This window comes from Sinocyclocheilus rhinocerous, unplaced genomic scaffold (assembly GCF_001515625.1).
Source record: "Sinocyclocheilus rhinocerous isolate Xijiao unplaced genomic scaffold, SAMN03320098_v1.1 scaffold2264, whole genome shotgun sequence".
In the NCBI taxonomy this organism is placed as follows: Eukaryota; Metazoa; Chordata; class Actinopteri; order Cypriniformes; family Cyprinidae; genus Sinocyclocheilus; species Sinocyclocheilus rhinocerous.
In genome coordinates this window covers 37,455-54,127 of record NW_015665058.1, presented here as the reverse complement: position 1 = coordinate 54,127, position 16,673 = coordinate 37,455, and the positions used below count along the sequence as shown (strand labels likewise).

Sequence of the window (16,673 nt, the reverse complement as noted above, 5' to 3'; positions counted from 1 at the left end):
GCAGCCCCGCAGTCAGTCAGGAAAAATCCCGGTGTCCTGTTGACTGATTTGGCCATTTCTCCATTACTTTGATTTATTTAACATTTATTATTAGGCTACTTTATATTAGTGCCTGCCTGATGGATACAAGGTATTTCTGAGCTCCGCTTTCAATTGTGACCAGTGGATTTGAAATATAAACGTGATAGTTTGATTAAAAATAAATCGATAGCCTAATCATGGATTCGCTGTTTGCAATCTGATCTCCGGCGAAAGGCTTCTGCACACAAAAAAGAAAAGCCCTGCATGAACACGCAGCATAATGAAGCGAGTGGATTTTCCTGATGGATCTCATATCAATAAGATGATGTCTGTGTGCGAGGATTATGAACGTATGCTCCTTTTCTATGTGCGTTCCTCTCTTAACACGAAAGTGAAGGTAACCTACGCATTCGGGATAGTTTAAAGAATTCGGGTCCATTTGGGAAAAGCATGTTTATTTTAAATTACCCGAGACCCGAGGCCGCTAATACTGAACCCGACCCGTGTCCGAGGTACTCGTCGAAGTTTTGGACCCGAACCCGCTCTGGTCTCAGGTCGGACCTCGGGTTTTCGGATCCAAGTGGACCCGTGAAGACCTCTAGCGTAAACTCCAAAAATGGGCAGAACCTTCAAAATGGGGCGGGGTCTCCACGCTCAAAGACTTACACCATTGGCTCTAGCTTCAGCTAGTAGAGAATGGGAACGTGACGTCGGCAAGGCAATGCATTCTGGGACTTTTGGACACCGACACTACAGTAGAGACTGGGTAACAGTGGATGTAGATGTTAAAATGTATATTATACAGCTAAAAACACATTAGAATGGAGAATGCTTGCTGTGTTGAACTGCCATATCTGCTCTCATGACCAGAGTGGAAAACGGATCTGAAATGAAGTGCAGTTTTCTGCTTTTCAGCTTGGAAACAACACAATGGTGAAAGTGAAAGTATAGCTCAAATGAAAATGAACAACTTGACCAAAATTTGTCTTTGTCATTTGTATTTATTATTTACTACAGATTCATAATTTCCAATCCACTTGAATTTGTAAGTGCTCACACCATGAATAATGTACGAAAAGACGTTTGGAAATGTTATGTGTGATATAGCTCGTTGCGATCACTCTCTGTGTTCATAAAGCAACACTCCTTTGATTCATTGTTCAGTAACTCTTTGTAAGAAATAGAGTTTTTTTTTTTTTCATTTAATTCCAGTAAAACCTATTTGGTGTAGCGCTTTCACGACACAATTTATTTCAGAGCTGCATTACAGAGGGTCGTACTGTTATTTATACTTCTCTCCAAAAAATGTTGAAGTAGACATATGATAATCCATGTTTTACTCCAGTGTACAGGAGATTTTTTGTTTTGTTAATTTGTTTTAAAAATCGCATTTTAAATCACAAAAAAACTGATGCGCCAAGCCATCAGAACCGAACTGAACCGAAAACGTCTCTTGTTAACCTTGGTTCCCTGAGAGAAGGGAACGAGATACTGCGTCATCGAAGATGTAGCTTTGGGATTATCCCCTCCTTCCTCGAATCTACTGAAGCCTTATGAAATCTCCCAGGTGAGAATTCACCTACCAATGGCGTTCAAACATGCAAAATAGAGGTGGGCCTCCCAACACTATAAGACGGCGCTGAACGCCATTGCCTCCGAATCTTTGGACTGAAGCAGAGTGCAGCTGACAAAGACTCTGAGCTATGTAACATGGCAGCGTACACAGTTTCTTGTTCCCTCCTCTCAGAGAACCGAGGTTACATTAGGTAACCAGAGACGTTCCCTTTCGAGTTGGTCTCTCGACACTGCATCATCGAAGATGTCGCTTTGGGGATCTCATAAAATTCCGCCGTGTTGATAGCGAAGGTCCAGATCGGCTGCAAGCAAAGCCACTGACCATACACTCACTAAAAGCTTTCATGTCGACACTTCGTCTCCAGACTGCATTAACAGCAGCCATTCAGCACCGCAGACGCATGGATAGTCGCCTAGCAATGTTTACCCCGGGATATGTGACATCCACAGTGTGAGCACTGCACCATCACAGTGTGACTGACCGTGCTGTGCGGTTAATGGTGGCGGTTTTGCCAACACCTAGTACTGATGTCCGCTGCAGCGGTGGTGCCGGTGCTGTCTTGAACATAATGCACGGGGGGTAAACACCGTGCAGATGAACACGAAGGCAGCAGTAGCATTGGTTCTAATCCCCAGTCAGTATTTACACAACTTAGTCGAACACTGCCAACTTGGTGGGGCTGCAACGGTTTAAGACGAATGCTGAACATTGATTCAGCTAGCTTGATTCCTGCACGGACAATGCATGCATTGCTTACACTATCCATAATCAGGCTATAATAACACGAGGCGATGAACGGCGGCCACTCAGGCATGCATTATGGATAGTGTAAGCAATACTTCAAACCCATATAAGAAAACAGCGGCAAAGCTGGTGATGCGGGAGAATAAAATGATTTGCGGGATTCCCACAAAATAAATATCTAAACGTAAAATATCTAAAAACAAATATATTGTTAATTCATCTATTGCACAAAAGCAACAAGAACGACTAATAAAAATGAGAACGGTTCTTGTGCAGTGCTGAACTTTGCGTGCTCCTCAAATTCTCTTATTATATAACACATGAAGTGTAGACATTATGAAAGAGTCATCGTGCATATATTAATTGTGTTATAGCAGAGCTTTGTGAGATCGCGATGAACTGAGATATCAGCTTTTTAGTGATTATAAAAAAGCCTAGTTCACGCTACACAACTTAAAACGTCGGCAGATCGCTGTGCTGTTCAGACTACATGACTTGCTGTCTGTATTGAAGTCGTTGTGGTGTTCACACTAGGCGACACTACGTAAATGATCCACAACAGGGGGTCACACACTACACTAGCTGACAACAACTCTTAGTCAGGGTTCCTACGCAGTTTGGAATTTGATTTGAGTAATTTCCAGGTCTGGAAAAGTATGGAAAAAAGAAAGCAGGGTATGGAGAAATATTTGCATTTCCGGACTTTTGCCCCTATTTAGTTTTCTGTAATAGAAAATTAAGAATTTAATGAAAATGTGTGTTTTCATGGCAGCTGTTTAATGATTCTTTAGTGATTGTCAGACATTGACTGAATGAATTCAAGGTGCACTTTTTCATTATGCAAAAATGCAGGGTAAAGGTGTTTTGGGTTTCTTCTCACACTCTTCTTAGCACTGTATTACAGAGCCTCTAAAAGGATCTTTTCAAAAATAAGAAATATACAGACTTTTGTGTTTGTGCAAGAAACTTAGCAATTTTATAGCATTAAGCTTAGCAAATAGGATGATGCTCACTGAGCCACCTATGCACCATCAGCCCAAATCGCGGAGTGGTTTTTTTTTTGGCCGCCACAGAGTTTGTGTTAAAGCAGACTTAAGGCCTTGAAATATGTATGTATACGTATTGCCCTAACGAAAGGCAAATTTTGAACACTTTTTTTTTTATTTTTACCAGTAGTCTTTTTTTATAGACCCTTGAACTTGGCAAATAGGACAATGCACACAGCTGTATTTTGCCATCAGCCCATTTGGTGTCATTGTTTCTCCGCCGCCACAGAGGATGCATTAAATTGGACATTAGGCCTTAGTATTAGAGGTACTAGCCTAAGGAAAGCCAAATTTTGAGCAAATAGATCTCTATTAATTCTTGTGCATCCAAGCTCTCATTTTCTTCATAGTAAGATTGCAGTGATGCTCAAGGGAAATAGGTTATAGTATATATAAAACTAGAAATTGTAATGCATAAGCACACAAAAAAAATCCCATGCTCATGTCAATAGTTTCTCGAAGGCACAAAAAAAAAGTTTCTTGTATGTGTGCAAAAGTCAGGTTTTGTTTTTTAGAGGCTCTGTATGTTGTCACTTGGAGAAAATCCATGGATAAACCCCTGAGAAAATATAATTATTTACAACTGACTGTACTATATACCAAATATAAAGCTGACAATAATGCTCTATGAACCATTTATGTTAAATATAGTCTGAAAGTCTACTGAAAGGTTTGGAAATTTGAGTCTGGAAAAGTATGGAATTTTGAGATTGAGAAATGTGTAGGAACCTTGCTTAGTTCAGTGTTGTGTTGTGTAGTGTAGTGTCCAGAGTAACTGTGCCATGTTGGATGCTGTCAGGTGGTGGTGTAGGCTATAGCAAAGTTCAGGTCCATGGTCTTGATATTAAAGTGTTTTTCCATTACCTCAAAATTAATTCTCTACTAATAAATCAAATCTGAGCTGTAGTTGTGTTTGTGAATGACTGTGCAGTGGTTTTGTGTTGACACAGGAACCTGAGTTCAGCTGGAGAAGAAGCCAGAAAATACATGCGCTCCTGTGAGGGACTCGTGGACTCACTGCTGTACGTCATCAAAGCCTGTGTGAGCACCTCTGATTTTGACAGCAAGGTATGCACCAGAACCCCTAACACACACACACACACATACACACTCACTCAATCACACAAACTCACACTTAGTCACACAATCATGTTCAGTCAGTGAAGGCTGTCTCTCTCTCAGATTGTGGAAAACTGTATTTGCATACTGAGGAATCTCTCCTATCGGCTGGAGCTGGAAATGTCACCCTCCTGGCTGACAGCCAATCAGGAGCTTGATGGGTTAATGGGGTCAGAGTCACCCAGTAAAGAGGCAGCTTACAGCTGCTGGGGGAGGAAGAGGAGAAAAAAGAAGAATTTAATCGAAGAACAGGTGAGACTTACATTTTGTCTTGTCTGCATGTAAATCCATTGCTTGTGCTTCATGTATACAGGCTTATTCTTCTGAATGGTAGTGTAAGTGTTATCCCAATAAATATCTGTGGAAAGTTCTTTAGAGAGAGTTCTTTAGAAACCAAGTTTCTTAAATTAAGTGACTTCTAAAAGTATTAATTATTTCTAAATAACAATAATCCAGAAGATATAGCTGCAAGTGACGATGACAGGCCCAAGCATTATGGTGCCTCCGCCACTCAATAGCTCGAGAAAATAAATGCACATGCATTTATGCGGTTACGAGCAATAGCCACATCATGTCATCAGCCTCCATGACCAAACATACAGCTCAATTAGATATAAATGTGGTGAAGGTGTCTTGATTTATCTGTGTATTAGATTCGGTGAGAATCATGAGCCCCAAAAGCCCTCAAAACCTTCAGTTTAAGGTGTGATGTCCCTGTGTCAGAGTAACAGAGTGGACGAACCCAAGATGACCGTATGATAGGTAGAGGGGTTTCTAAAGTGCCTTCAAGAAACTGAGAAATTTCTACAGCTGGCATAACTCAAATATTTATTGTCAATGAATATGTAAGTGAAATCTTTTTTTGTGTTAAATATTGTGTAGTGATTTATTTATGGGCAGAAGGAATGTTAAACTAGCTCCCAGGTCAGTGCTTGCACCTGAGTTAACTATGGAGCCTGTTCAAAATGCTTGTGCTATTGACAGCACCATGTTCTTTTTGGACTTGGATACATCAAAAGGTGCAGAGGAAATTAGTAATTGGTTTGCTTCACACCCAGAGTCCTCTACCTATGGAAGCCCGTTTCCGCCACTGAATAAAAAATAAAAGAGGTAATTGCGACTTTTTATCTCACAATTCTGACTTTTTTTCTCAGAATTGCGTGATACAAACTCGCAATTCTGACTTTTTTTTTTCTCAGAATTGCGTGATATAAACTCGCAATTGCGAGTTAAAAAGTCAGAATTGTGAGATATAAACTCGCAATTCTGAGAACATAGCAGTCTTTATTCCCCCCTCAAAATTGGACTTTAACTCGCAATTGCGAGATTATATCTCACAATTCTGAGAAAAAAAGTCAGAATTGCAAGAAAAAAGTCAGAATTGCGAGATATAAACTCGCAATTGCGAGAAAAAAAGTCAGAATTGTGAGTTTTTATCTCGCAATTGTGACTTTATATCTCGCAATTCTGACTTTATAGCTCGCAATTGTGACTTTATAACTCGCAATTGCAAGTTTAAAAAGTCGCAATTACCTTTTTTATTCAGTGGCGGAAACAGGCTTCCATATCTACCTGATACTCCGTTAAAACCCCATTCAGAAAAAAACAAAAGAACATACAGAGAGTGGTGGCACATCTGCAGAAAATTTGGCTGCCATCTGTGAACTCTGACAAATACGACAAGATGGTTAAAAAAATCTCTTCAATTAACATGATGACACGGACTATGACTAAGCAATTTGAGAATTTGTCCCCTACTTCTCATCAACTTCTTAATGAGGTAGCAACACACGAGGAGTCATAACTGCTGAGATCCAGATGCTCCAAATGAATACAAAAATAATTCCATGTACTGCAAGTTGCCAGAGGCTGTATATTTCTTTTTGATAGCAAGTTGCTAGTGCTGGGTCTGAGTCCACCTTGCTGAATCCGAGCCAAGTCTAATTTGGTAACACTTTTCACTATTAACTAAGAATTTTCCCTCAATAAACTCCTAATGTGCTGCTTATTGATAGTAAGGTAGTTGTTTTAGTAGTTATTATTGCATTCTCAGTTATGTAGGAAGTTTCGGTAACACTTTATTTTAGGGTCTCTTAACTAGTTGCTTATTAGCATGCATATTACTAGAATATTAGCCATTTATTAGTACTAATTAAGCACATATTAATGCCTTATTCTACATGACCTTATTCTACATCCCTAATCCTACCCAATACCTAAACTTAACAACTACCTTACTAACTATTAATAAGCAGCAAATTAGGAATTTATTGAGGGAAAAGTCATAGTTAATAGTGAATAAGTTTTCCTTATTCTAAAGTGTTACAGTGTCTTGGAGCTATTGTTTGAAACTCTTGAAACATATCAATAGAAGTCTGTATGATTGTTTAATCTCACTTCATATGCTGGTGTTAAAGGGCTAGTTCGTTCAAAAAAGCTAATTCTGTCATCATTTACAACCATATGCATTTCTTTCTTTTTACAACACCAAAGAAGATATTTTAAAGAATGTTGGGAACCAAACAACTGTGAAGCCCTTTGACTTATATTATATGAACAAAAAACTGAGATATTTCACAAAAAATCTTCTTTTATGTTGCACAGAAGAAGAAAGTCTTACAGTTTTGGAACAATATAAGGTTTTTTTTCTGGGTTAACGGTCTCATTAAGTCAACTGATAACTCCTGTGTGTTTTTAATTTCTCTTAGTGGGATGGTGTCGGGCCGATCCCTGGTTTCTCAAAGTCTCCTAAAGGTGCTGAAATGCTGTGGCACCCATCTGTAGTCAAGCCCTATCTTACCCTGTTAGCGGAGAGCTCAAACCCAGCCACACTAGAGGGCTCCGCCGGGTCACTCCTGAATCTCTCCGCAGGAAACTGGAAGGTGTGTAATTGAATTCGACAACCCACATAGGACCAAGTGTTACAGTCTAAGACAGTTCATAGGCTTGTGATTGAAGCTAGTAAAAAAACTAAAACAAAAAAAAATCTTAAAAGCATATTTAGGGTACAATCTGTGTTCCTTTACTTGTTTTGACAAAAAATTAACAGCAGTAAACATATCAAATGGAATAAGGTCACAACTGTGAGAAATAAAGTCACAATTGCCAAAAAGTCACATTGTGAGATATAAATTAAAAGAAAGTCACAACTGAGATGTTGAACACGCACTGCACAATGTGAAGTCACATTTGTGAGATATAAACTTGCAATTACCCTCTTTTTTTATGCTCCAAGAAATTTTTATTTAGAGATGTCATTTTGATTGTTATTGCTAAAATAGCATAAAACTGTCTAGACATCCCAATTTTTGGTTATTACATTGCTTGTTTTGCAAACGTTTATAAAATAAATGTAAAAAAAAAAAAACGTGTAATATTTAGTTGTTTTTGTTTTTTTTGGACAAACATTTTCATTGATTGGCATATTCAGTCTGTATTATGTATATGTATTTGGGGGAAAGTGCTCAAATCTGTTGTTTCTTTAATAAATTTCAAATGGCAAATTTCCATTCATATACAGTATAATTAATATAATTTTAATTGAAGTTAATTCCCTTTTCTGCCTTTGAATGTGTGTTAATCTGAACGTGTCTGTAGTTTGCAGTGTATATTCGCGCAGCGGTGCGCAAGGAGAAAGGTTTGCCCATTCTGGTGGAGTTACTGCGCATGGATAACGACAGAGTGGTGTGCTCCATTGCCACAGCACTCAGAAACATGGCCCTGGACGTGAGAAATAAAGAACTGATCGGTGAGAGTACCGTTACAACCTGTAATATTTTACTCATGCAGTATATGTCTTATCAAGTCAAGTCGAGTCACCTTTACTTTTATAGCACTTTATACAATACAGATTGTCAATGCAGCTTTTTTTCAGGAAAATACTATCAATAATGCAAACAAAATTCAATTCTGCTGTAAAGCAGCTCTAAAAAGAGGACAAAAGTAAACAATCAATTTTTCAGTCAATTAAGACTTCATTGTTCATTGTTCATTGTTGATTCAGTGATGTCATCGTCCGGGTGAGAGTACCGTTACAACCTGTAATATTTTACTCATGCAGTATATGTCTTATCAAGTCAAGTCGAGTCACCTTTACTTTTATAGCACTTTATACAATACAGATTGTCAATGCAGCTTTTTTTCAGGAAAATACTATCAATAATGCAAACAAAATTCAATTCTGCTGTAAAGCAGCTCTAAAAAGAGGACAAAAGTAAACAATCAATTTTTCAGTCAATTAAGTCAGTTCATTGTTGATTCAGTGATGTCATCGTCCATTCATAATGACAGCTGCCATGAAAATAATTCTTCCCTGAGTTTTACACATGCAATTTGCAGTTTCACTGTTAAGAAGATCGATAATCCTAATTGTGTGAGCGTGATGATTGAAGTTGGTTGTATCTCAGGGAAATATGCCATGCGGGACCTGGTGAACCGTTTGCCGGGGGGAAACACTACACAGCTGTCAGATGATACGGTGGCGGCAATCTGTTGCACACTGCATGAGGTCACCAGAAGAAACATGGAGAATGCTAAAGCCCTGGCAGATGCGGGCGGCATTGAGAAACTCTTCAACATCACCAAGGGTAGAGCAGAAAGGTAAGTGACTGCTATGAATACTACACAAATAAGCCATAATGCTTGTTCATCTTTTATATAGTCATTCAATACTTCACCATTGCACACATATACAGATATAATTTCTTCATTTGTCTAAATCAGTGGTTCTCGGCTCCACCGCTCTGCTGATTTTGTATGTTTTTCACATGCGTTCACAGCAGGTACTCTATGAAGGTGGTGAAGGCGGCCGCTCAGGTGCTGAACATGCTGTGGCAGTACAGAGACCTGCGCACCATCTATAAGAAGGTGAGCGGCAGCACAGTAGGGCTACAACTGCTCCACATCAGGGGGTGTGTGTTTATTTCTTACTGTGTTTGAGCAGGATGGCTGGAATCAGAATCACTTCCTGACTCCTGTATCAACTCTGGAGAGAGAGCGCTTCAAATCACAACCCACTCTACCGTCATCCACGCTACAGATGTCCCCTGTGCACCATACAGGTTAGTGTCACACCTTATACAAACACATACATTACAGTGTTGTATTGTTCATTAAGTAAGGAATAATTGATGACGGGCCGTTGAATTATTAGAAAATAATGCACGTTACACCTTGGGTGTGCATTATTGTCTAATAATTCAATGGACTGGAGTCAGTTATTCCGCTTATACTACTCTTACCACACCTCAAGACATCAATCAGATGATATATTTCAAGGCATTCGTCCGGTTTTTGTCCTTAAAACGGATTAATTTCTTACGCATCTCATCCAACGCCAATCAGATTCAAGCATTCAACGCCCCGTAGTATAAGAAATGATAATGAGCACCGGTGATTGAAGATGAACTTAGGACAGTAGGTTGATGGAGATCTTAGTATAATGCACTCCAGAAAATAGCTGATTTCCATCAGATTGAGCTGAAAATTATCCCAAAATGCTGTGTGTGTCAAACATTTCCAAAGAATTGTTGGAGATACTGGCTGCTTTTGATTTCCGTCAGGATCAGTGGATCAGGACAAACTCCGATTTGACACAAATTAAAATAGTCATCGTGATCGAACGTACATGCAATACAAATGCCTTTATTATGAATGTTACACACCGTCAAATAAAGCTGTTATAAAGTCTGTTCAACTCTATACATTGTTACATATGTGTTCAAAATTACTTAAATGTGTTTAAACAGTGAAGGCACACATCGCTCGTTTCCTGGATATTTTGATATGCCACATTTCAACAAATTCAAATACTGAATAAAGTTGTAACCTGGGGCATCATTTATAAAGACTTGTAGAATGATCCTAAACGTAAGTACTCAACAGTTTTCCAAAATGAACTATTGATAAAATGCATTCCTCTTTATAAATGGCAGTTCAGAATGCTCACGAATATCTCTTTATGGTACAGAAGTACTGCGTGTCTGTGCAAACAGGGTGCGTGGAGGTATGCAAATACATACATTTGACAGGCAAGTGGGACAGCCTTTCATAGCCTTCTGTCCAAAGGATATGATTGGTCGAACATTTTATGGTCCTAAGCCTTCCACACACTATATAAATACATTTAGCCCAATTAACTTAGTGATCACCTACCCTACCTTTAAGTAATAACAATTTATTTTGTGTTGTATTTGTGTTTGCATTGCCATATTTTATATTTTTATTTTTATATTTATATTATTAAGGAATTAAGAACATAAACAATCCTACAATATATATTGTAGAGAGACTTTTTCAGCTATGTAGATTTTCAATGTCCTGACCATTAATAGATAATGGCAGAACAGTATTTTGTCTCCACTGGAAATCAGACCCCATTTCCTTTGTTTTTAAGACATTCCATTTAAGATTATGGATACAGCACTATTCAGTCAATGTAGACACTTCTATAGTCTGATTCATTATTCTCTTTTATCAGGCCAATCAATGTAGTGTCATCTGCTAACTACAGATTCACAGTGTGAGCCAGTCGTTAGTGTAGGCAGAAAACAATAGTGGTGACATTACACAACCTTGTGGAGCCCCTATAATCGCTGTAACTTATCAAAACGTTTAACCTGTCCTGAACAACTGTATTAAATCCAGATTTACAGAGCCCTCACATAGCTATCAGGAGCTTCAAGGTGTTGCTAGAATGAATGAAAACACAGAGCCACAGCATCATCTACCGACCTGTTAGCCTTATGGGCAAATTGTTGGAATCCAGACAGACTATAGAAATTAGATTTTAAGCAGCAATCGCTCAAAGATTTTCATGGCAACCAAAGTCAAGGCCACTGGTCTGTAGTCACCTAGGCAGCTAATGTTCCAATAATGCTATATCTCAATAATGTTGAAATCATATTTGATAATATATGATAACATATATTTATTAAGTGTTTACTTGATTATGTTCCAGTAATATAAATCCGTGCATATTAGTGTTTAAACAGCAATTCACACAAATACAATGTTTAAAGGTTAGAAGACCATACATGTTACTGAAATAAATAAAATAGGGGGCCAGCCAATAAAATCTGTACTCATGAGCACCAAAAAGTTCAAATGCTTCTCAGTTGTCATTCACATAAGATTTCCACATCAGTTTCAGCCTTATTTTTACATCCCAATTTGTTCCTTACCTTTAACATATGATAAAATCCATGAAATTTAGGATCAAATCTGATCGTTGCATGTGTTTTATTAATGAGGCCTCTGGTTTTGTTGATTTTTAAGAAAGAACCTACATTTCTTGACCATTATTTTATAATAACTTTAATCACATTATAGAATGCTAGTACAAATCATTAAAATCGTAGCACTGCTCATATCAGTCACTTAAAGCTGCATGCCTGAAGAACCTAGAAGTGCAGTTTACTAACTACACTGCTCAAAAAAATTAACACCTAGTCATCACAGTATAACACCACGTCATTAAACTTCAGGGATATCCCATTAATTTGTGCCACTTCATTTTTTGGCATCATTGGTGACTTCATCATTGAACGATGACATCACTGAGTCAATGATGAACTGACTTTAACTGAAATATTGACTCTTTACTACTGTCCTCTTTACAGCAGAATTGAATTTTGTTTGCATTATTGACACACTCTTTTCCTGTTTAACGATGTAAAGCTGCTTTGACACAGTCTGTATTGTATCAAAGGGACAGTTCACCCAAAAATGTAAATGAACCCATGATTCACTCACCCTCAAGCCATCCTAGGTGTAAATGACTTTCTTCTTTCAGATGAATACAATCGGAGTAATATAAAAAAAAATGTCCTGGCTCTTTCAAGCTTTATAATGGCAGTGAATGGCTGTTGAGGTTCAATAGTCCAACAGAAGTCCAATAAAGTGCATCCATCCATCATAAAAAGTACTCCACACGGCTCTGGGGGTTAATAAAGGCCTCCTGAAGTGAATTGATGCATTTGTGTAAGAGAAATATCCATATTTAAAACTTTATAAACCGTAATCTTTAGCTTCCACTAACTGTTGTACGCGTGTGAGTGGCATTCCAGGCAACAGCAGGACAACCTCCAAAAAGGAAATGGTTTTTCAGGTGATGGTTACTACTTCCTCCACATGCTCCTCCGTGTGCTAGCCTACGGTAGCCTTATTGCTGTTAGGTACCGGGTGAAATCCTCAGAGCCACTGTCAGACCTTACACTGCTGCAGTGGGCCCTGGCTTCCATCCAGCCCTCGGTGGCTTGATGATTTGGTTTCCGTCGACCATCGTCACATCATTTTGTTCTCAACCAATTACACAGTGTATATAAGTAAGGATTTTCAACTTGAATATTTAATTCATCAAGATCCAATGTGTGATTTAAGTGTTCCTTAATTTTATTGAGCAGTGTGTTATGTGATATTACATAATTTTTACAGTGAATGAGGAGTGAAATATCACAGCTGTGTATTTACTGTTATAAAGTAGATATAGTTCTGACTAGGCATGGGCCGGTATGAGATTCTGACGGTATGATAACCTTAGATAAAAATATCACGTTATTGCGATTACAGCTCTAAAATATGTTATTTTTAAATGTCTGGGTAAAATAAACACTTTTTTTCCACTGAACACATTTTATTTTTAAGAAACATATAGAACATTTTGGAACAGTAAACATGTCAGGCTAAATAATTAGAATAAATAATTAAATTCTTCTTAATTAAATGCAGTCACTTAAGTGAGCCTAAACCTGCAGCTCAACAATAATCAGAACATAAATAAATTATTTTCTGTAAAAAAAAAAAAAAATCCCTATAAATGAAAAAAAATACAGTCACTTAAGTGAACCTAAACCTGCAGCTCAGTAATCAAAAATATAATCGAAACATAATTTCTGTAAAAACACACACACACACACACACATACACATACACACACATATATATATATGTATATATGTATATGTATGTATGTGTGTGTGATTGTGTGTTTGTGCGTAATCTGCGTATGTATGTATATACATATATACTACGCTCTTCGCTGCACACAACTGAGGGAGTCCTGCACTTTCCGTCTTTGACAACACGTAAAAAAACTGCGCATACCGCAGGAACGTTATAACGGAAAATTTTAGTGGTTTTGAAACCCTGACTTTTCCAAACTGCGGTATACCTTGAAACCGGTTATCGTCCCATGCCTAGTTCTGACAGTAATTTCTGTTTGAGGTTTCTTGTAAAAATGCAGCTAAATTAACAATCAGTATCATGTGACACCCCTAGAATTAGGTTAGTTTATTTGTTTTCACATAAAGTGATTTGTTTGTTTGTTTGTTTTTTTAGCAGGCAGCACATTATCATCTCCCGCAGTGCTGGGCATCAAAGAACACTCTGATCATCAGAAGACACAAACTATGCAATTTTATGATTACCAAGAAGAAAACGGCATCAATAAAAACAAAAGCATAGGTATGAGAGCTTCCTTCAACAAAGGTGCCTGTTAACTGGACTGAGTTTACAAGCCGATTCATGAGTTCATAAGGATTTTCTATTCAAATTCAATTGTACTTTAATCTAGACCCCAAATCCAAAACTTACCTGATTACTATTTCTTTAAGCTAAAATTGAGCTACATGTATCTGCCTAACTGCAAGTCGATTTTTTTAAAGGGTCTGCAAAAGCATCTCACTATTACACTTCCCTGAGCAGAGAGGGCTCGAAACGAGAACAGGTGAGGCCGCTGAACTCAACTTCCCATCACTGTAATGAACCTTTACAATTTTCCTTTTCTACTGGATTGCCAATAGATTCTCATTACTGTAATTCACTAGCAGTTTGAACAATAATTTTATACTGGACTACAAATTATTATTGAAACTAGTTCAAATTGTTTTAGCTACTTTATAACAAAATAAATAAATTATTGCGTTTAACTGAGTGTCTCAATTCAGTCACTTGATGATGTTCCACTTGGTTTAAGATGCCCTCGTGGATTTATGAACAGAGCTCTTTTGTAGAATGCCCTGTTGGCTGTCTATGAATGATTCTCACAAAACGAGCTGAAAATGAGAATAAACAAGATCCTGACTGTTTAGCTTAAAACCAGATTGTTTTGTTTGTGTGCAGAAGGTGTATCGCACCGATGAAACGGGCCACAGAAACCATGACACTTACCGCACATACCTGCATTCACCACACGCCTACGAGGACTCGTATCTGGAAAAGATGGTGCACTATTCTCCCGCTGATTACAGCCAGACACACGGCTTCAGAACCACAAGCAACTATGTGGACTTTTACTCTTCCACCAGGAGACCGTTACACCGCAGTGAACATTACCAGGGATCCCCCGACTCATGGGTATAGAGACCCGGCTTACAGGCTGCGCTATCTCGAAGACAGAAATGGATTTGGGAACACATTGCTTTTAAGGAGATGTGAGAAGTGGATGCAAAGCATATGAATGTGATGGAGAATGTCTAGCAGAATGTTGGTTTAATGGAAATAAGGAATGAATCATGAACTCTGTATGTAGGGGACTGGAGAGATGTAGCAGACCAGGGGTGCCAAAAAACACCGCCCTGCGGAGTTCAGTTCAAACCCTGCTCCAACACACATGCCATATAGTATTCAAATAAGCCTGAAGGATTTGATTAGCTGGATCAGGTGTGTTTAATTAGGGTTGAAGCTAGACTCTGCAGGACTGCGGCCCTCCAGAAACTGAGCTTTGCACCCCTGGTGTAGACTTTAGATGATTTTTGTTAGCTTTAAAGTATGAGTGACTCACTGAGGAAAGAGACTGGGAAATTCTTAACCTGGGTCACCTGAACATGAACTTATAAATAATAAATAAATAAGGATTAAATGTATATGAAGGATTTCAGAGAGAACATTGTACCTGTTGTTGTTGAGATTTTTAATGCTATGGAGTCTTGTACATATCTTTCATTTATTTTTGAAAATAGCTGCCACATGGTTTGTTTTACTACACTGGTAAAAACTCATATCATGTTAAACCTCGTAGACCTAAGTGAATAAACGGTGAGTGATGTCATTACATCAGCTTTTTTTTTTTAGTGGTGCTGTTATTATGAGTTAAACACAGAGTATTGTGCATCAGTTTAAGGTAGCACAGAGGGCAAACATGTCCATGTCAAAAACTGTCATAAAAAATAAATACATTTTCAGGTTTTAACACTTTAAATTGTTTTCCATTTGCCACGTCGATCATGAGATCATCCTCGCAGGATCATGTGACATGCGGCTTTTTTCTTTTTTTACAAACACTTGAACAGTGGCCATAAAAGGCAATTATAACATGTTAGATACAATAAAAATATAATAAATAATAACCAGAATAAAAAGGTAAAATCCCATTCTCTATTAATAAGGATCTCTATCTACAAAAATCCTAAATCCTAAAGGAACAGTATAAGCTTGGGAAAAGATAATTATTATAGTTTTTTTTTTTTTTTTTTTGCATACCTTCCCATTTAATATTAAGATCTAAGTTTGTTTCTATATCTAGAGTTTTCTGGCGATTTAGTAAGTTCTCAGGGAATTATTTACCATTATGCGCTCCTTGACATATACATGTATTTAACATTTTTCTAAAAAAGTAAATGTCCATTACCGTTTAAAAACTGTGACACGAAAACCAACAAACTATTTATAATCAAATTATCTAAAAAAAAAAAGTTTTTTTTTTTTTTGTGAATTTCATTTACCATTATGCGCTCCTTGACATATACATGTATTTAACATTTTTCTAAAAAAGTAAATGTCCATTACCGTTTAAAAACTGTGACACGAAAACCAACAAACTATTTATAATCAAATTATCTAAAAAAAAAAGGTTTTTTTTTTTTTGTGAATTTCGTAATTATTCCAAATTATGCATTTGTGGGGGGAGAAATTGTGTCTTGTATAGTATATAATCATCCATGAAAATTAGAAAGCTTAATGGGAAGCTTTTTAAAATTACAGTTGAGGGGAAATTCAATGCCACCAATTTTTTCTAAACATAATATTAGGTATACAATACCATAAATTATCTTTTTTTATCCACCTAATTTTAAATATGATATTTGATATTTTAAAATAACGTTATATTAGCTAAGCTTCCCTTGGTGAACTACAATGTGTTTTTTATTGTTTATTTTTATTTTATTTTT

General features: G+C 37.4%; 1 protein-coding gene across 6 annotated transcripts in view; it reads left to right on the top strand.

Annotated features, from left to right (window-relative positions):
• The window catches only part of LOC107731101 (plakophilin-4-like), a 93,795-nt gene extending 78,100 nt beyond the window's left edge, over positions 1-15,695 (top strand). For 3 of the 6 annotated variants that reach the window (XM_016542092.1, XM_016542088.1, XM_016542089.1), the window contains exons 12-21: positions 4,338-4,455; positions 4,570-4,758; positions 7,215-7,388; positions 8,104-8,254; positions 8,913-9,105; positions 9,285-9,372; positions 9,449-9,566; positions 13,843-13,968; positions 14,169-14,230; positions 14,626-15,694. In XM_016542092.1, coding sequence (XP_016397578.1) covers positions 4,338-4,455; positions 4,570-4,758; positions 7,215-7,388; positions 8,104-8,254; positions 8,913-9,105; positions 9,285-9,372; positions 9,449-9,566; positions 13,843-13,968; positions 14,169-14,230; positions 14,626-14,865 — 1,459 coding nt within the window. In that variant the 3' untranslated portion in view covers positions 14,866-15,694. Of the gene's footprint in view, positions 1-4,337; positions 4,456-4,569; positions 4,759-7,214; positions 7,389-8,103; positions 8,255-8,912; positions 9,106-9,284; positions 9,373-9,448; positions 9,567-13,842; positions 13,969-14,168; positions 14,231-14,625 lie in introns of all 6 variants that reach the window. The other 3 variants (XM_016542090.1, XM_016542091.1, XM_016542093.1) reach the window with 3 other exon arrangements.
• The last annotated feature ends 978 nt before the right edge of the window (positions 15,696-16,673 follow it).